General features: G+C 35.7%; 1 protein-coding gene across 1 annotated transcript in view; it reads left to right on the top strand.

Annotated features, from left to right (window-relative positions):
• Positions 1–20,573, top strand: part of TMPRSS2 (transmembrane serine protease 2) — a 90,147-nt gene extending 69,574 nt beyond the window's left edge. The window contains exons 11-13 of the mRNA XM_044670314.1: positions 6,726–6,868; positions 9,885–10,037; positions 18,562–20,573. Of these exons, the coding sequence (XP_044526249.1) occupies positions 6,726–6,868; positions 9,885–10,037; positions 18,562–18,573 (308 nt within the window). The 3' untranslated portion in view covers positions 18,574–20,573. The remainder of the gene's footprint in view (positions 1–6,725; positions 6,869–9,884; positions 10,038–18,561) is intronic.
• The last annotated feature ends 858 nt before the right edge of the window (positions 20,574–21,431 follow it).

Here is a 21,431-nt window from a genome sequence, read left to right as displayed (position 1 = left end):
CTCTTCATGCCTTTAGTAACTGAGATTAATGTAGAAGTATGGATCAAGGTATGGTCTATCTGAATCAAATTGTGTTACTTTTTTTTCTCAGTCAATTGGTACTTAAAAATTTTTTTTCTAAAAGATTATTTTTTTTTTTAATTTTTTCAGAAAAATTCTTTCCATGGTTACATGATTCATGTTCTTGCCCCCCCCCCCCCCGCGCACACTCCCCATAGCCAATGCACATTTCCACTGGTTTCTTCATGTGTCATTGATCAAGACTTATTTCCATATTATTGATAATTATTCTAGGGTGATCATTAAGAGTCTACATCCCAAATCGTGTCCACATCAACCCATGTGTTCAAGCAGTTTTTCTTCTGTGTTTCCACTCTTGTAGTTCTTCCTCTGAATGTGGGTAGCATTCTTTTCCATAAATCCCTCAGAATTGTCCTGGGTCATTGCATTGCTGCTAGTACAGAAGTCCATTACATTCAATTGTACCACAGTGTATCAGTCTCTGTGTACAATGTTCTCCTGGTTCTGCTCCTTTCACTCTGCATCAGTTCCTGGAGGTCATTCCAGTTCACATGGAATTCCTCCAGTTTATTATTCCTTTGAGCACAATAGTATTCCATCACCAGCAGATATCACAAATTGTGTTACTTTTTGAGGAAGGGAAGTGCAATTCAGCAACTGATTTGTTTTGTTATTAGGGACAATGCCCCAGGATTTGTTTGCTCCTCTCCCTTCATCTCATATTATACACACTTCTTCTGTTTTAGTGTTGGTTTCTTTTTTCTAAAGCTTTGTTTTCTATTCCTGCTTCATTCTTTTTTTCTACAATGCTTTCAGTGGCATTGTTTACAGAGAATCATGGAAATGTGGTAAGGAACACATAAAAAAAAGTCCTTAAGTAATATCTTCAGTATGTAAATGGCTGAGTCCATCACCTTGGAAAGGATATTGTATGCTGCTAAGCATTCCTAAAATTTTCAAAGCTGTTTATCTTCACAATATTGTTGTCATTATATAAATTATTGTAGTTCTGCTCACTTTACCATATTTTTATAGCAATATATCCAGTCCATACATATATTTCTTTGAAATTATCCTTTTGTGATTTATAGACGTATAACTATATATGGGGTGTGTGTATATATGCATTTATATTTATACACATGCACATATAAACATAACTAATGTGTGCAACTTTTTTTCTGTTTATGTTTATGGTGGGTCTTTTTTCTTTCTTTTTCAATGGTTGGGAAGAAGAGTAAAAGTAGAAGAGAAGGCAGACTCCCACTATTTGAAAAAATAAAATCAAATTTAAAAATATTCTAGTGGAGAGAAAATCATGTATATTAGTTGCTAAAGAAATACAAAGAAAGGGTCAAAAGTGCTATGGCTTTCACACTAGCATTTGAAAAGCAATTAAATTTTCATTGTCAGTATTCATATCTAGAAATCATCAAATGCTGCAAATAAGAGCTTCATTTAATTTTTAAGAAAGTATTAGAAGAAATCATTAATAATGCAACTTAAAAGTATTTTGTGCATATATGTATATGTATAGATTTCTCCTAGAGAGCTGTTTGTTAAAACACTTAAAAACCTACCACTTGACATATGTAAGAATGGAGGCAAAGGAAAGATTCTTGGGGGACAAGGAACGTTGGAAGAGGAGCTGGAGATCAAATGGCAATTGAAAGAGCAGAGGGACTTCTGTGAAGGATTTCCTAAGAAGGGAGTCTTCGGGGGTAGGAGCTCGGTGAGGGATGCCGAAGAAATGATCTCTGAGCAACCTGAAGGCAATCCTTGAGAATTTCCTGATTTGTTACAGAAGATCTGATACTTTATTCACTGCCAACTGAGATATCTACATTGTCCAATACTGTGCCAACCAGTTTTGGGGGATTACTAGACTCCTTTGGAAGCAGCAGATTTCTGAAGCCCCAACTTTCCTTGAACCTTGCCTTACAGAGACCCTAATTAACTATAAACAGACTGAACTGAGATATTAGGCATAGATTTAGTGGGAAGGGCAGGAGAAGTTTTGGATTGAGACAGATTCGGTCTCCCCAAGGTGATGAACCTAAAAGGGTTAAGCTTTAGGGCTACCTGCACCACTTATTCCTTCACCCTCATCCATTACCTATATTATTTCATTAAATAATTTAAAGTCAGATAGCATTACTAATTATTTGAGAGATAGAAAAGAGAAGGAGTGCTACAGCTTTGTCAGGCAGGGATCCATCTTTAAGCCTGACCTCCTGTAGTGCAGAAGATATATTGAGGGGGGAGGCTTGTGTGAGCCCCAGTTCAGAGCAGCAATGAACTAGGTCACCACATAACCCAGCTTGTGTGGAAGCCTTCCCTCCAACCCTTGAGGGGCGGCACACCTTCCTTGGGCACCCTATTTCCCAAGGGGAAGTCCATTTAGTCTCATAGTATTAGTGGCTTCAACAGTGAATGCGGGGGGGGCATTTCTACACCAACTCCATCTCTCTTCCACTGTTGTTTCTCCTTCCACATAGCCACATAATATACATAAAAAGCATTAAATTAGGAGAGGACCAAAAAAAAAAAAGGAGAATGAGGATGGAAAGAGTATAGTTTGTGTGGCGATGACATACACAGAAAGGGAAACATTGTGGAGCAATCTAATGTAATGGACTTTGCTAATACAAGACAATCCCAAGGGACTTATGAGAAAGAATGCTATCCACACCAAGATAAAGAACTGTGGGAGGAGAAACACAGAAGAAAAACAAATGACTTAATATTTGTTTATATGGATATATGATTTGAGGTTTTGGTTTTAAAAGACTGCATTATTGCAAAAATGAATAATATGGATGGGCAGATGGATAGCTCAGTGGATTGAGAGTCAGGCCTAGAGAGGGGAGGTCCTAGGTTCAAAAATCTGACCTCAGACACGTCCCAGCTGTGTGACCCTGGGCAAGTCACTTGACCCGCATTGCCCACCCTTACCAGTCTTCCACCTAGGAGCCAATACACAGAAGTTAAGGGTTTAAAAAAATTTTTTTAAATGAATAATATGGAAATGGGTATAAGTGACAACATTTGTATAACACAATGGGAGTACTTTTTAGATCAGGGGTGGGTGGAGGAAGAGGGAAAGAAAATGAAATATGTAAACATGGAAAAATATATTTTTTTAAAAGATGACTACTTATAGAAGAGTCTGAAAAGGGAGACTGAAGTCCAATTGTGGAGGAAGCTTGCCTTCCACCAGGCAACTATTTAGGGTTTTTTGAGAAGAGGTGTGATAGTAAAATGGAAAGGTGTGATAATAAAATGGAAAGGAAAATTATTTAGTCAAATGTGAAGGATGAATTAGGGAAGGTATAGATTAGGGCAGTGATGGTACAATGGTTTAGAGTAATGGTTTAGAGACTAAGCACCCAAACTGCAATCCTCACATCACATGTGAGCCCCCCCACTTTACTCCAGAGAGGGGAGGGAGGACGAGCTCCCATTGGGCTGCTGGGCAGAGGGATGGTTGATGTGAAAAATGTCCTCAAGTGAAGAGGGGAGCAGTCCTCTTTGGCACATGTGCTATAGTTCTACCAACACAGGATTAGTGGTTCTAAAGAACAGTGAAGAGGATATTATAGTAGTGAATGCAAGAAAAGATAAGGGTTTGGTGAAGGGTGGAAAGGAGGCATGTATAAGTTTTAATTGAGGTAAAATCAGCTGGGCTTGGCAACTGATTGAATAAATGAGGTGTGAGAGAAATAGTTATAAGTGGATGAAACTTCATGTCTGGAAGAATGAGTATGCCATTAATAAAAAGAGAAGTTTGTGTGAGGACAAGGAGGAGAAAAGTTTAGTTCTCAGCGTATATTGAATTCAAGGGTCTAGGGAATATCCAGGTAGAAATATCCAGCTCCTAGTTGGAAACAGAAGAGAGAATAGGTTGGAGATACAGATTTAGGAGTTATCTCTATAGAAGTTATAATTGAATCCATAGAGCATGTAAGAGTACCTAAAGTATAATTTTAGGGGAAACCTGTTTTAAGATGTAAGATTTAAATTAATATCCAGTAACTCCAAGTATTATATTTTATAAGATTTGTTATTAATCATTTGAAGTAGAAGAAATAATAGAACAAAAGTATATAACCTAAGTATGACTACTTGAGTAAACTTTTCTACCATTCTCTCAACCAACCTCCACAACTGCCTTCCTGGGAGCAGAGAGAGCAAGAGGTGGGGTTACATCAAAATATATCCTCCCTATATTAGCATGTAATGTGAGAAGGAAAATGGGAACCTGGGAAAGATAGTTCTGAGGAAAAAATACTTTACACAAAGGGTAGAAGAGGATGATGAAAAGCAGCCAAGGGGGCAGAGGAACCAAAGGAAGGAGGGATGCTAAAGGAGGAGAACTTGGGATTGTTGATCACAGAAATGAAGTGAGGGATAGGCCTTCAAGAAGGAAGAAGATAGTCTCATATCACATGCCACAAGAGGTCAAAGAAAATGGGGCAAGAAAGAAAAGCCAATGGATTTATTCATTAAGTGAATTTGGAGAGAAATGTTTTAGTATTGTAAAGGGTTAAATTTTAGGGGGGCCGAAGTTTGATCAAAAGCCAGTGCGCAGTTATTAAATGCAAAACATGGATAACGAAATATGGATAGGAAATAGGAAGGAGGAAAGTGAAAGTAATCTTTTCATCAATTATAACTATGCCCAAGATCCCAATCCTAATTAAATTCTTCTAGAAAACCCTACATCTAACTGTCTCAGAGGGCAGTATCTTCTGCTAGACTGAAGCCCTCACCTACTCTCCTATTTTCCCTTTCTAATAATATAGCCACTGTCTATCTACCTATCTACCCAAGTTATCAATGATCAATAAAGCTATTAAAGCCTTAATTCATTTCTGTCTCCAACCAGAGAGATTGCTAGCAGTGCAACCTCTCACCAGGAAACCCAGAGACAAAAAAACCCTTTCCGGTGGTCTACAACTTACAAATCACACTCTAACCTACCTGTCTTAACTGTCAACCTGCACAGCAAGGGGTCTCACTAATAAAACTTATTACTCCTTTTCTTCTTAAATGTAAAAAGTAGAAATTAATTAAAAAACTATCTTAACAGTCGAATGGTGAAGATAAAAACTTAAGTTGTGAGATGTTGAGGTAATAAAAAGAAGTGAAAGAAGATGTAGCCAGTATAAACAGTGCTTTCTAGAAATTTACAGTGAAGTGTGAAATAGAAGAAGGATGATAATTTGAGTTAGTAGCAGCATTAAAAGAAAGTGCCTTTGGGGGCAGCTGGGTAGCTCAGTGGATTGAGAGCCAGGCCTAGAGACAAGAGGTCCTAGGTTCAAATCCGGCCTCAGACACTTCCCAGCTGTGTGACCCTGGGCAAGTCACTTGACCCCCATTGCCTACCCTTACCAATCTTCCACCTATAAGTCAAAACACAGAAGTTAAGGGTTTAAAATTTAAAAAAAAAAAAAAAGGTGCCTTTTTTTAAAGGCAGTAGAAGAAAACTATGCATACTTTTAGCATGAATGGAAGGAGACATTAAAAGAGGAAGAAATTGAAGATGCCTGAGATAGAGGTGGGGATGCCTAAGGTATCTAGATATGAGGGAAAGAAGAATGGGGGTGGGAGGAGGATGAGATTGAAGCAAGGGCTAAGGTTATGGTACCATTAGCAAGGGCCAAAAAGCTCCCCAAAAGGGGTACTTCTTGTTAATTTTTTTGGGGGAAGCCAAAGAAGGATATGGATATTGAGAGATTTGGAGGGATTTAGAAAGTTTACATAAGATAGAAAGTAGAAAGGGAGGTTAAATTTGGCTTGAAGAAAATTTGGAACAACTCTTGTTAGGAATATAATAAAAATTTAATGAGGTGATTTTAAAAATTACCTAACAGATTTAAAAAATTAAAGCCCATTTGAAACTCGATAACATGAATTTATAATAGATGGAAGGATTTTGTAGTTTCCTCCAGCAGCATTTGGCAGACTGGGAGTGGATATCCAAATCTGAGAGTTTGTAGGGTTGAAACAGTAGATGGTCAAAAGATTAGAATGTGGAAAAGAGGAAAGTGTTGAAATTAAGAGTACATTCATGGCTAGGTAAAGTGGAAAGTGAAATAAGTCCAGAGTTGATATATTGAGAAACTAAGAGTTTACTTTCAAATAACTTTCAAAGGAGTGTCAGAATTCCTGCATTTTTCCAATTATACTTTATAAGAATTAGATAAATATCTATTACCCTTTTGACCCTTATGAGTCTTTGAGAATGAATGAGAAGGAAAAGAGAAAATGAAAAATGAGAATGGATGAGAAAGAAAAAAAGGATAATCCAGTTTTTTAAAGGTACTTTCTGAGCCTAGCTTGGCTTTAATTAAAATTGACATTGTAAATCTGAGGGCTTTACAGACCAGACCTTACCTGGAATAATATTTAGCAAATAAAGTAGTGCCTCTTGTTGTTTAGCACTTGAGTGCTACAAGTGCTTGATGCTTTGTAACACTTTAACAGTAGACATGGTCTATTCCAGTTGGAATGATGATCCAGGCTTAGAAAGATGACAGAATGAAACTGAAGAGTAAGGAAAGTAGGGAAAGGGAGGATATAAAAGAATTAAATATTAATATAATTGCTTTGATAGCGATTTAGGAGAGCACCTATTAACTTTTCAAGTTGAAATGATCCATCCTTGTCTTAAACTTTATGTTCAAATATTTGATCCTCAGGTAAAACTTCAGACATCTTGAATGCAGTTATGGTGCCCATAATAGAACCTTGGAAATGTAATAGCCGGTATGTCTACAATAACATGATTACTCCTGCCATGATTTGTGCTGGTTATCTCAGAGGGAAAATTGATTCCTGCCAGGTAATTGTTTGTTTGTGTTCAACTATGGGAAACATTTTGGCTATGTGTGGCTATTTTGAATTCCAGTTCACTCTTTCTCTCTAGTTTCTTCCCCACACATTGACAATGCAAGCAATATGACACCCATTATACATCTGAAGTCATGCAAACATATTTCCTTGTTGGCCACTACATTTTTTCCTAACCTATCCTATTAAAAGAATGTAATGAACAAATCAGTAAGCATTCATTAAGTAACTATGATTAAGGCACTGTGCTACATCAGTGCGTACAAATATAAAAGTGGGACAGTCTACCCTTCAGATACTTGCAAACTACTGAGGGGAATATATGTCCGCAAATAGGTAAATATATAATGCATTGAAATAAATTCACGGTGATTTAGGAATGAAGTGCTCTAATAACTTAGAGAATAAGGAATAACCTTTCAAGGGTTTTAAGTTGAACCTTGAGGGAACCATGAGTGATAGGAGTGTATGTGAATGAGAAGATTCCAGGCATATGAAGAAAACCTGTGGAAAGCTAAAGAATTCTGAATGGAAAGTACTCTTGATATGACTAGAGCACTAAATGTGTGAAGTAAAATAATGTGATCATTCTGGAAAGATAGGCTGGATCCAGATTGTGGAAGGTTTTTTTTTTTTAATTTTTTTTTTTTTTTTTTTTTTTTGTGGAAGGTCTTTAATGTCATACAGTATTCATATTCTGTATGAAATGCAATGAGGAGCCAGTAAGTCTTCTTGAGCAGGGATGTGGTGGAATCATCCATTTTGCAACTCTTTAAAGGACTATATTAGATATAGAAAGATCAGTTAGGAGGCTCCGCCCCAGCCCCCAGGAATCCAAGTTAATAAGGATGAGGGCCATAGTTATTTTAAATGCAAATAAAAAGAAGGGAATTCATGCAAGAGGTACCAAAGTGTTAGAATCCTTGAACCTTGCCAGCTGATTGGATGGATGAGTGAGAATGATTAAGAATGATTCCTAGTTTGTAAAACTAGGCAAATGGATGGATGATGGTGGTACCATGATTAGAAATAGGGAAGGTAGAAGGTAATTGTGGGAAAGTCAGTCAGTTCAATTTTAGAAATGTTGAGTTTAAAAGAATCTGGGAGATGTAGATGAAGATTTACTTCAGCTCATAACTAAAAGGGAGCCTCATGATCACATACATAATAATTTGTCATCCAATCTCTGCCTGACAATGTATGTGTTGAGGCAGTGAAGGTGGAGGGGGATGGGTAGTGTAAAAATGGGACCCCACTAAAGATTATTTATGTTACAGTAGAGAGCAGAAATATCACTTCTCAAGGAAGCATATTCCATTTTTGGAAGATCTAATAAAAGTCTTTCCTCATATCAATCCTAAATTTTCCTCTTTGCAACTTTTACCCATTCCTCCTGGATTGACTTCTAAGTCCAATTAGAACAGGTTTTCATTATTGCCTTCAGATACCCTTTCACCTCCAAGTTTTCTTTTCTACCATGTAAACATTCCCCTCTGACTTCATTGGGTGGTCCCTCAAGAATGGATATTCTTTTCCCTCTTTTTTGAAGCCTTGCTTCTTTTCCTTAGGAACAATCTGGAGATACAGAAGTGGAATTCCAGAGAAAGATCAGGAGTCAGTACTGTAGATTTCAGAGCCATCTGCATAGAGTTGGCAAATGAATTCATTAGGATTTCTGATATCATCAAAAAAGGTTTAGAGAGAGGAGAACCAGTACAGAGTCCTGAGGTACATCCACACATAGTGGTTAGGCCATGGATGATAATCCAGCAATGGAGATGAAAAATTATTTACACAGTAGAAATAAAGAGAGGTACAATAGAATAGTATCATGAAAAGCCTAAGAGGAGGAAGAATCCAGAAGGAGCAGGTGAGCAGCATTATCAAATGCTTATAAAAGTTATGAAGAAGGATGAAGACTGAGCAAAGAGCACTGAATTTTGTAATGAAGATCTCATTGCTGACAGAGAAAGCAATTTTAAGCAGTTGAGATGGAAGGCAAATTATAAGGGGTTGAAAAATTGAATGATAAGGTGAGGGAGCAGAGGAAATGAATATAGACAACTTTTCCTTAGAAGTTTGATTATAAAAGGGAGAAGAGCTATAAGAGAATAATAGTTGGAAAATATTGTAGTCTCAAAATAACTTTTTTTTTTTCTTATGGATTGGGGAGGATGTGGGACATAGGACACAGGTAGAGGAAGTTGGCATTGTAAAGGGGAAGGAAGGGAGGGAGTGACACAGGAAGCCTTCTCAAGCAAGATTTTAAACCTAGGTCTTTTGACTCCAAATCTACCATTCTTTGCATTATATTGTATTATTTCTCCCTACCTTATCTGGCGCTGCAAATTGTTTCTCATGCACTCACTCATATCAAATATTCTTGTTTACTTTTTGGGTTCTGTCCTTTTTCTATAACTTTTGTTAAAAGGATTTTCTTAATCTCTCCTTCTGTCTCTTTAAGAGGCAGGAGAGGTGGATTTCTAAGTGGAGCAGAGCTGACAGAGGTCTGTGTGCCAGAGCTGAAGATTCTATTACCAAGGAGATGAGGGAAGAGTTAAGGAGGGAACAGTTGGCAGTTAGAGGTCTTTTTTTGCCTTTGGACCTTGAGAGAGCATGAAGTCTGTCTCTGCTAGTGGGAGTTTGACTACTGATAGTTGGAGGATAAAACTTATATAAGGAGATTGTAGGTGGTGGCTGTTCATTTATTAGTGTAAGATAGGTAGTTAGTGAGTCATAATTAGATAGTGTAGGTTAGATAGCCTGGTCTGGCCAGGCAAGAAGAACCTGTCCTCAGAAGACAGTTAGAAGTATGGTTTTAGAAATTTTAGTTAGTATTAGGAATTTAGGTATAGTCATAGGGTATTAGAATAATAATCTCTCTTTCCTTCTTTCTATTTTCTATCTGTACTTCTTCTCAAATTAAATCAAGTGTTTTATTGAACTTCTCTCCTCACTTTTGTCAAACTCCTACCATTTAACCCTTACACTTTGTTTGTTCTTCCTAGGGTGATAGTGGGGGTCCTTTAGTTACTGAGAAAAATTCAGTATGGTGGTTAGTTGGTGATACAAGCTGGGGATCTGGATGTGCCAAGGCAAACAGACCTGGAGTTTATGGAAACCTGACAGTATTTACAGATTGGATTTACCAACAAATGCAGGTAAAATTTAAATTTCATTTTAAATTCTAGTTAAATGTCATTTCTTCCACCTTAATTTTTAAAGCTCATGATTGTGTGTGTATGTATACATATATATATGTATATGTATATACATATACATATACACACACACAAAGTCTTTTGTACATTAATGAGTCAGTTATTAGCAATAAAAATGTATTTCATATTTTTTCCTAGTAATAGCGATTTTAGTTGGGAGGCATTTCCCTGGTCTCCACAGATTTTGGAAATTGGAAGAGAAATCAGATTGATTCCTTTGTCAACCTGAAAAACTCAGAACTACTAACATAGTTATAATAAGGGTCTATAATCTAGGTAGGCAGATTAATCAAGAAAGATACATAAAATCTCAGTCCTATGAATTTGAGATGCTTTTATACATTTAGGGAATATAGGAAAGGAAAGACAGAGACTGATGGAATACTTTCACAAATGCTTGGGACATAGGATGTAGAGGCTAGGATACCTGGGAGCTGCCTAGATATAATAGGATGTACTAAGGTGGCTGAAGAGGTACTTGAGATTTGATTGTAGCATCTAGGGTGATTAATAGATACTTCAAATTCAGTCCTCCAAGGCCAGGGGTAAATTTTAGGTGCAAAAATAATTCATAGTTCAGTCTTTTGAGTTTTTTGTTTTAACCTCTTGGAGAATCAGTGATGGGATTAACTAAAATAATGCTCTCCATCTACAATATACTTAAAAAGTGGTAATTTAGCCTTTATTCCAAGACCTATGTTAGTGAAAGATCACTACCTCTTGAAACAACGATTTTTGGGTATCTCAAATTGTTGAGTTTTTGAATTAAGTTTAAATTTGTTTCTTTGAAACCTATACTGCTTGACTGTAGTTGTGTCACTTCAGATTTTGAAGAAAAAGTGTAGTGCCTTTTACATATGATAACCCTTCAGACACTTGAATACAGTTCCAGATATCATCTGACCAAAGCTGAAGTATAGGAGAACTACCACCTCCTTTTTGTACACTGTTCCCATTAGTGCAACCTGGAATTGTTTAATTTTTTTTTGGTTGCCATTTTCTCATATTGGGCTTGAAATCTATTAAAATCATAAGATCACTTAAAAAAATTTTTTAAGCACCTTATATTTTTAAATCAGTCATTTCTGGATTCCTCCTCAGATGAACAAAGAAAAACTATCTATAAAATAGTATCAACATAATGACCATGCCTGATAAAACATTATTCCCTCTTTTCTATTAAGAAAAGGGAGATAGTTTTCTTTACCAGTTCTTTGGGAGCAAGACTGATTATTACAGGTACTGTAATAGTTTGGTTTCCTTTTGTTAACTTTTTTCCCTTTTTCCATTCCCATTATTCTGATCATTATATGTTCTCTTAAAATGCGGAAACATCAATATACATGGCTTTAGGGTAATTCTTTAAAAAAAGAAATCAGTGAATAGAGCTTTAAGAAGTCTTACCCTTGCAGAAAAGCAGGTTAATCTCTTTCTATTACCCTTCCCAGCAGTTTTCTGCAGGTTAGGCTTGATGTAGAACTTTTTTGTTCAGTAAATAATAGGACTATCTTGATCTGCTTATTTGTGAATTCATTTTTTAAGTATGTAGAGCACTGATCTGGAATTAAGAAAGCAAGTTCAAATCTATCCCTCAGACACTTCTGTTTGATTCCATTTCCTCATCTGTAAAATGGGGATAATAATAGCAACCTACCTACCTAAGTTGTTATAGGGATCAAATGAAATAATTTTAAAGTGCTTAGCACAGTGCCTCTGATATAATAAGTGCTATATACATATTAGCTATTGCTATTATGATCGTGATTATTATAATCCATCATATCAAAAGTGATGACTATTATCCTTATGACTCCATATATGTATGCTGTTCTTCTGGTTATAGTTCATTCTGGATTACATATTATGCCATCTCCATTTTTTCTAAATTTCCCTTTCATAATTTCCTACTGCAGAATAGAATTCCATTACATTATTTTACTGTTGTTTGCTCTTTGCTTCTAATTCTTTCCTGTTACAAAGAACGTTGCTATGCATGTTTTGGTACCTTTTAGACCTTTTAGTCTCTAACCTCTTTTCCTCAGATCTTTTCCTCATTACTTTTTGCCTACCTCTTCCTCCCTATATCTTGTTCTAATGAATTGGATTTTCTTTTCCCAATTGCAGATTGTTATTTATTTATTTATTTTTTAGCATGCAAGCCACATATTCATATTGATCAGCATCATAAGAGAAATCTCAAAAAGAACAAAAGCTCCCAAACAAAACTCTAAATAAAAAATGACGTGAAAGATAATATGCTGTGGTCCACATCCATCTGATTCCAACAGTTCTTTTTCTGGAAATTGTCCAGAGAAATTGTCTGTCTGTCTTCAGAATTGTCCTAGATCATTGCGTGGCTGAGAGTAGCTGCGTTTTCACATCTTACAATGTTGCAGTTATTGTATACAATATTTTCCCATTTCTGCTATTTCACTCTGTATCCGTTCATGTAGATCTTTCCAGCTTTTCTGGAATCATATTGTTTATCATTTCTTATAGCATAGTAGTATTCCATCACCAAAGTATACCACAATTTGTTTAGCTATTCCCTAATTGATAAACATCCCCTCAATTTCTGATTTGTTGCCACCACAAAAAGAGCTGCTAAAGATATTTTTGTATAAGTAGGTCTTGTCCCCTTTTTTATGATCTCTTTAGGATACAGACACAGTAGAGATATTATAGGATCAAAGGGTATGCTCAATTTAAGTTGGGGCATAGTTCCAAATTGCCCTCCAGAATGGTTCAACCAGTTTAACAACTCCACCAACAATGCGTTAGTGTCCCAATTTTGCCACATTCCCTCCAACATTTATCACTTTACTGTCATATTGGCCAATATGATAGGTGTGATGTGGTACCACAGTGTTGTTTCAATTTGCATTTATTTAATCATATGTGAAGGGTTAAAAGTTTTGGTAGGACTTTGAACAAAGGTCAGGAGATCTATTTGATTAAACACAAAAAAACTTGTTTATTTTGAGAAAAGTTCAGATAGGAGATAGAAAGGAAGAAAGTGAGAATATCTATAACTAGACCTAAAACCCCAATCCTAACTAAAATCTCTAAGAAAAGCCCTAATCTATGGGTCTTCTAGGACAGCTTCTTCTACCAGGGCCAGGCAAGTCCTACTCAGCCTACACTGACTGTCTAAGAATTTAATCTCTATCTAGCTACCTATCTAAGCTAACTGATAATTATTCATCAAACTGCAACCTCCTTAAATCCATTTTCTTTTACCTCAACTGTCAGAAACCTCCAACAGCCAGTTTCATTCAGACTCCCCATGTAGTTCCTTCACTCTAGACCACTCCAGAGGCAAAAACCCACTTCAAAATACTCCTCCCCTTTTATACCTACTTCATTTCCTAGGTAACAGAACCTTCCGAGCCCTTAGGCAGAAGTCTGTTAGTTAAGAGGCTCTTACAGTGAAATCTTACTGCTCCTTAGTAAAACTCTTTTAACACTTGAGGGATTTAGAGTAGTTAGTCATATGATTATTGATAATTTTGATTTCTTCATCTGACAATTGCTTATGAACCATTTGTAAATTGAGAAATGGCTTTTAAATTTAAAAATTTTACTCAGTTATCTATATATTTGAAAAATGAGACTTTTATCATAGAAATTCATTGTAAATTTTTTTCTGTTTATTGTTTCCCTTCTAATTTTCATTACATTGGCTTTGTACAAAAGCCTTTTAATTTAATATAATCAAATCATTCATTTTACATCTTACAGTGCTCACTATCTCTTATTTTGTCAGAAATTCTTCACTTTTCCATTGATCTGCCGGGTAAATTATTCTATGTTTCCCTAATTTCCTTTTTTTTTTAAACCCTTACCTTCTGTCTTAGAGTCAATATTGACTCTAAGGCAGAAGAGTGGTAAGGGCTAGGCAATGGGGATCAAGTGACTTGCCCAGGGTTACACAGCTAGGAAGTATCTGAGGCCAGATTGGAACCCAGGACCTCCCATCTCTAGGCCTGGCTTTCAATCCCCTGAGCCACCTAGCTGCCCCTCCCCAATTTACTTATTATGTCACTATTTATATCAAAATCATATATACATTTAGACTTTATCTTGGTATAAAGTCTGAGATATTGGTCTATACCTAGTTTCTACCATTTTTTCCCTACTGTTTTCTCAGCAGATTTGAACCTAGGACCTCCCGTCTCTTGTCCTGGTTCTCAATCCACTGTGCTACCCAGCTGCCCCCTATATCCCCTCTTAAAATAAAAGAGATACTGTTTTTTATATATCAGTTGTCTCCAAAGGCTTTTGTGTGACTGGCCCAGTGAGAGAAAGTGAGTCTGTTTCACTCTCATTCATCAGAAGTTAGAATACCTAATTGGATCTACCACTATCTCATCTGGCTCTCTCTCTGTGGTTGGCTCTTGCCATGATTGAATTGAGGTAAACTGAGGAAGCCAAAGCCTGTCAACTCCAGGAAGGGGGGGGGAGAAAACAAGAATCATGTAACTATGGAAAAATTTTAAAAAGAAAAAAAAGAAGTTCAGGTCTCATTGTATTTTTAACTGGGTTGCAAGATTCAGATGGATGCAACCAATTAGTATCCCCAAGCACTGCATAGTCCCTAAATCTAAAAATAGAAACTGTACTTTACTATAAAAATGCTTGCAATTCTCCCTTCAGGGTCCTTATGCTTGCTGATGGGCCCAGTATCTGATTTATTTATAATTGCATGCTTTGCCAACAAATCACATACCTTGTGCTTTGGCTTTCTCAGTTTACCCCAATTCAATCATGGCGAGAGCCAGATGAGATAGTGGTTATACATATGTTATCACTCAAAACCTATTTCTATATTATTCATTTTTGTAATGAATAATCTTTTAAAACCAAAACCTGAAGTCATGTACCCATATGAACAAATAGTATTTCATATTTTCTTCTGGATTTCTATTCCCACATTTCTTTGTCTAGATGTGGATAGCATTTTTTCTCATGAGTCCCTCAGAACTGTCCTGTATCATTGCATTATTTTTAGTAACAAAGTCAATTACATTTGATAGTCCCATAATGTTTCAGTTACTGTATATAATGTTCTCTTGGTTCTGCTTATTTCACTCTGTATTAGTTCATATAGAAGACTTGAATTTCTTGATATGTTTTACACAATAACTAAATTTAGCTCAGGGTCACAGAACTTAAGCAATTATATAAAATGTCAGTGATGAATCAAAATGGAATCACTTTGATTTTCTCAATTCTCCCCTTTGATCCACAAATCACTATTTATAAGTTAATTCAGGAATGAAGGCAAGGAGGTTGATACAGGTAGTATGATATTCTGACTCATAAACTTTGGTGGGATCATTAAACTGTACAAGGAATATACTATTTTCTAAATGAGCAAAGGCTAAAAGTTTGGGGAGCTGTCCAGTTTTTTTCCCCTCCTTCTCTGGGTATATTATAAAACATTTAGCTGGCATTAAAGGAGAAAGAGTTCAAGGTATTCTCCATCCATTCTGGATACTTATAAACTGCCTCTGGCAATGCTGGTGGGTTCGGTAATGGCCTCATTTTCTGTAATAGGAAGGACTGTTCATAGGTTAAGGTTTCCCTGATATTTATCATGGCAAACCCAATACCTGTGTAGCCTCAGTTACTGATAGCCTTATTTTTTCCAGGCCTCCTGAGAGGAGTGAATAGGGGAAGAAAAGGCCATAAATAGAATAGTACAAAGCAAATATAGCAAAAACATGAAACAGTGTGGGGGGCTGGTTTCACTTGAAAACAATATATCCAGGAAATCTTTTCACTGATCTTGATTATTCTTGGGATGGTCAGTGGGGCTGAATTCTGTTGTTCTGCAGAAAATTCTTAACATTCAAAGCCTCTATTCACATTGTCTAGGCCAACCTAGTGTAACTTCCTTAACTTTCTATTCATTTTCTTTTTCCTACTTGCTTAAACTTTCTCTTCCTTTGTTATTTCCTTCCTGAAAACTTTGATTGAAGTTCTTCAAATCTGGACCTTTCTTTTTCTCTTTTCAATTCTGATTCAATTCTTTTCCATTTCAAATTGCTTACTGATTTAAATAAGCTTCTCTCTTTTCATAGTCTAGAAAAGAGTTAATTTTAGGCAGTTTTTAAGTACCAGACAAATTCAAACTGCAAACCCATTTTTTCCTTTTTGGAGTTTTACAGACACTTCTTTCAATATAGCTTTAGTTCTCTCTCTGTCTCTGTTTCTGTCTCTCTCTGTCTCTCTCTCTCTAATGAAATAAACTTTCTCCCTTTCACTAAAACATCTGTCACTCTCCAAGGAAAAGAATAATAAAAGATCTAAGTACTGTTTCCATGAAACTTTCACAAAGTTTTATTCTTATTTTTCTTTAATACAGACTCTAAAGAATGGTACCTCAAAACTCACTAGGATTTTTTTTTTTTTTTTGGTGAGGGGAGGGAAGGGAGAGAATAGGAGAGTTTTTGAAGGCTTTGAAAGTTCTGCAGAAGTTTTCACTCTTTTTACTCCTTTTCCCTAGTTTGATTAGGCCACAGCAAAAAAATCAGTATAATTTATATAAAGATGAAAACTGCAGACAATGTTAATATAATGGACATTACACAAATATAAACACTTAAACCAAAAAAAAAGCAAGACTGACGCATAATTGCATAAAGTTGGGGTTAGGGTTAGTTGTCTTCCCCTAGTCACTCCTCTCAGGAGGCCTGGAAAAAATAAGGCTATCAGTAACTGAGGCTACACAGGTATTGGGTTTGCCATGATAAATGTCAGGGAAACCTTAACCTATGAACAGTCCTTCCTATTACAGAAAATGAGGCCATTACCGAACCCACCAGCATTGCCAGAGGCAACAGATCCTTCTCTGGTTTGTTATATCCTGGCATATAACTTAATACCTTGCTTTCCTCAGCACCAGCTCCATTTGATAATACCTCATTTTAGTCATAATCCCTATCTGGCTACTTCCTTTTTCATTTCCAAACTATAGAATCCTTGATCTAACAAAAAGCCAAGAAATTTTGCCAGGTGATAAAGAGCCATACTCAAAGTCAGAAAGATTTGGGATCAAATTTTAATATATTATCTGAACCTTCTTTCTTTTTTCCCTCTATATTTTTTCCCTTGATAATTTTATCACTTCAATGATCATTTCTGTGATGATGATTCTAGATAACTAAGTGGTACAATGAGTGGAGTGTTAGGCCTACAATCTAGAAGATCTTGAGTTCAAATCTGACCTCAGATACTTACTAGTTGTGTGACTCTGAGCAAGTCATTTAACCTCTATTTGATTTAGTTTACTCATATATAATAATAGGTTATTCATATAATTATGTTAACATATATAACCTATATGTTATAACATATAATTATATATAATATGATAATACCATCATAGCACCTATTTCTAGGGTTCTGTGAATCAAATGAGATGATAATTGTAGAGTACTTAGCACAGTACCTAGCACATAGTAAGCATTTAGATATGATGATTCATCTAACCCTAACCCCTGGACCTCCAGTGTCACATCTCTTACTGTCTATATTCAAAGTTCAGCATTTTGAAAACTAAATTAATTGGGGAATTTGAATTGTCAGCATCTTTTTACTCAAAGAGTTGTACAATCTAGAAATCATCCTCAATTCTTCACACTCTTTCACTCCCCAAATACTCAGTTTGCTGCCAAAGTTTGTTGACTCTGTCTTCATAAAATTTCTTGTATGGGCTTCCTTCATTCCTGACACTGATACCACCCTGGTGCTGACCCTTATCACCATGTCTGGACTATTACAATAGGATTCTGCATATTTTCTCTGTTCCAAAGTCTCTTCCCCCTTCAGTACATCTTCTACTTAGCTGTTTAATTGATTTTCTTAAAATACAGGTTTTACCATGTCACTGTTTCTTCCCCAATTCCATAAACTTTGGTGACTTCCAGTTGCTTCCAGGGTCAAATATAAAGTCCTCTAGTGTTTAAAGGACTTCATAACCCGTACCCTTCAAGTCTTCTTATATCTTACTCTTCTCCTACTCCAGTTCATATACTCTGTGGTCCAGTAACACTGTATTCCTTGCCCAGAACACATTGTCTTTTGACACTGGCTGTAGCTATCTGGTGTGTCTAGAATTCTTTCCCTTCTCATCTCCACTTCCTGACTTCTTGACTTTCTTCAAGTCCTAGATTAAATTCTGTCTTCTTTAAGAGGTGTTTTCTAATTTTATTTAATGCTAATACCTCCTCTCTGTTGATTATTGCTGGTCTATTCTATGCATATCTTATTTGAGTGCTGTTTCTTTCATTAAACTCTGAGCTCTTTGAGAGGTAGGACTTTGTTTTGCTTTTCTTTGTATCCTTAGTACTTAACACAATGCCTTGAATAGTATGTATTTAAATAAATGCTAATTGACTTGATTTAACTTATCTTTTTACTTTGGACTAATATTTTCTTTGTTATTTTTTTCTTACAGGCAAACAAGTGATTTTTACATCTTCAATCTTTGAAAATGATCAGCAAGTTATCCAAGAGATGGATTCTCTGTATGTTATACATTGCTAGAGTAATTCATAGGTTCTTTAGTTTTTGTTAAAAAGTAAATTCAACCATCTTTTTGTACTTTTCATAGTTCTGTGCAGGTTACAGTAACTTCTTAGATTTCTGATTTGTCTTAAATAAATGCCTAATATTTCTTAGAGTATAGACTTATGAATTAAACCAGAATGGTTCGTCAGTATGTGGTTTGTGTTTGAAATTGAGAAAATCACTTGAGTATTGCACAGTAGCACAATTCTTTTTCTGAGAATTTTGGTTCTATAAAACACTAGTGATTTAACTTAAAATATTGATTAGAACCACTCACCTGCTGACTGAATTGAGATGGAAAATGATGCAGGGGAGGAAAGGTAAGTCTTCCTGGGAAAGAATAATTTCAGAGTACCCCAGCAGTACATTTACATGAAGCCTAATAGCTTTCTCAAGAGGTGCTTTTTGATTTTTTCCCTTTTGAGTAGCATTGTGCAGTGAATGATTAATCTAAGTTCTTTTTGGGTGCTGGTCCACTTCAGGTTCATGTATTGCTGAGTGGTCATTTGAATAGGAATTGTTTTCCTAACTCTCCTCAACTTGTTTGCCATTACGCCCGTTTTTTGGAAATTTCATAGACTTCCCTCTATAAAGGTTTGCTATGTTGGTTCTCTTTGTGCACACTGATCATGTAGAAACTGAAGGCATCTGGGGGAAAATCAGGGATGTATGATTTTAATTATAGTGTTTTCATGCAGTTTTCTATGTATTACTACCTCTGTGTTAATTTGTTTTGACTTTTGAAGCCTTAAACTATTATATTAATATTTGACGATTTGGAGATATTATATTGATGAAATCTGAGAAGTAAATATTTGAAATATTCTGCAGAGATTGATGGATTTATATTGGTAAAATGTATGACACTAACTTCTAGAGTTTTCCAAATAAATGGTGCTGCTTCAGATTGGCAAAGATGACAAAAAATAAAATGATGGTTATTGGAGGGACACAGAACGGTTATACTAAGCCAATGTTGATGGAGTTTTGAACTGTTATTGCTTTACTGGAAAATAATTTAGAATTCTTATCACCAAAACTCTTAAGGTAAACATATACATTATCCCAGTAATACCATTACTAGCCAGGCTTATATACCAAAGAGGGAAACATATATTAAAGAGTGTTTATAGCAGCAAATTCATTTTCAGATATGGCCAACATGGGTGTTTTTTCTTGACCATGCTCATTAGGTAGAAGGAAATGTTTTCAATAAGTTATTGGGTTGGAGGGATGACAGTGAAGCAAGAAAAAAATTAATGAGAGGAACATCAATGAAGTATTTTTTGAAAGTGGAGATTCCTAGAGAAACACGAATGCTGAATAAATTTTATATCTAAAAAAAAAAAAAGCTGTATTTAACTAAGATTCATGGTTTCATGTACAGTTCAGTCCACTTTTTTCTGTTTTGTTTTTAACATGAAAATTCATATTTACTGGTGTTTGAAAAGTTCAGAATAACAAAACATATTATAAATGGTGCTGTATTTGTGAAAGAGGAGATAAAATTTTTTTTAAACCAAAAATGATTGTATCATATATTTCTTGTATCAACACTTCCTTGACCTTCACTTCTCCACTTCCTTCCTGGATACCCTGATTCCAAGGACTTTGAGTGATTCTAACACTATTGTACATCATAAAATAGAAACTCATGGATTTTATATTCATCTTTGCCTTTGGCAATACTTTACAAATGTTCCTTGGAAATTTCCAAACAGCATCAGGTACCACATGATATCAGTCACTTGAGCCTAATTTCTAAAAGATAAATATAACAATTTTTTTCCTGATACTTGGTTACAAAACCAATAGTTGTCTCATTTTGTATAATTTTAAACAACTGTAAAATTAAATTGCATATTATCTTGCAAATAAATTTTACTTTTTCCTCCCAGATATATCTGTGATCTTTATGTGACAATGTACTACTTGACATTAACATAAACATTGACTCCTTCAATTAAATGTGCACTTTGTGGTTAAATAGGGAAGAGAAAAGAATTGTAAAATAATTAAATAGCTCTGTCTGTAACCACCCATCTAAGTCTAGACCGCCCCCCCCCACACACACACACATACCATACCATTCATCTGACACTAATTATTCTTATACCTTCTCTTGTTTCTTTTCCTATTCCTGTAAAAAAAAAATCATTGTTTATTTAAGAGAAAAAATATCCTCTTCCCTTACATCTGAATCTCTCATCTGCATCCTCAAGTATATTCAACTCATGTCACGTTCTGATGTATTCTGCCCTCTCCAATGTGTCATTTGGAATTCCTGTGTCATATTTGAATAAACTCTTTCTATCCTGGAATACTTTTTCTTCTCTCACACTTTTTCCCTCTTACTGAGACTTAGCTTATCTCTAATGACTCTGCATCCCCAACTATCTTCTCTAGCACAGGAGATACCATCTTTCCCTGCCCCTAACCCACTACCACTCACACCCACACCCACACCCACACTCACTGTTCTTGGAAGAATCATCAGAATATTCTTTGCTCTCCATTGTCACTTCAAAATTCTAATCCTAATTGAGTCACTCAGCACTTTCTTTCTTTAAAGTCTACTCAATAAAAATTTCTGACCCAGTCCAAATTATATTGATTACATTATGATATTGTTCATTTGTTCAGTGGTGTCTGATTCTTTGTGACCCCTGGTTCATTACACCAACTTTCAAATTATCTCTCCTTTCTTAAGGAACTAACTTACCTAGCTCAGCATTTTTCTCTCATCCTCAATTCCTG

Source organism: Gracilinanus agilis, chromosome 3, assembly GCF_016433145.1.
Source record: "Gracilinanus agilis isolate LMUSP501 chromosome 3, AgileGrace, whole genome shotgun sequence".
NCBI classification, from domain to species: domain Eukaryota; kingdom Metazoa; phylum Chordata; class Mammalia; order Didelphimorphia; family Didelphidae; genus Gracilinanus; species Gracilinanus agilis.
Note: the sequence above shows the minus strand (reverse complement) of the source record. Positions and strands in the feature narration are given on the sequence as shown.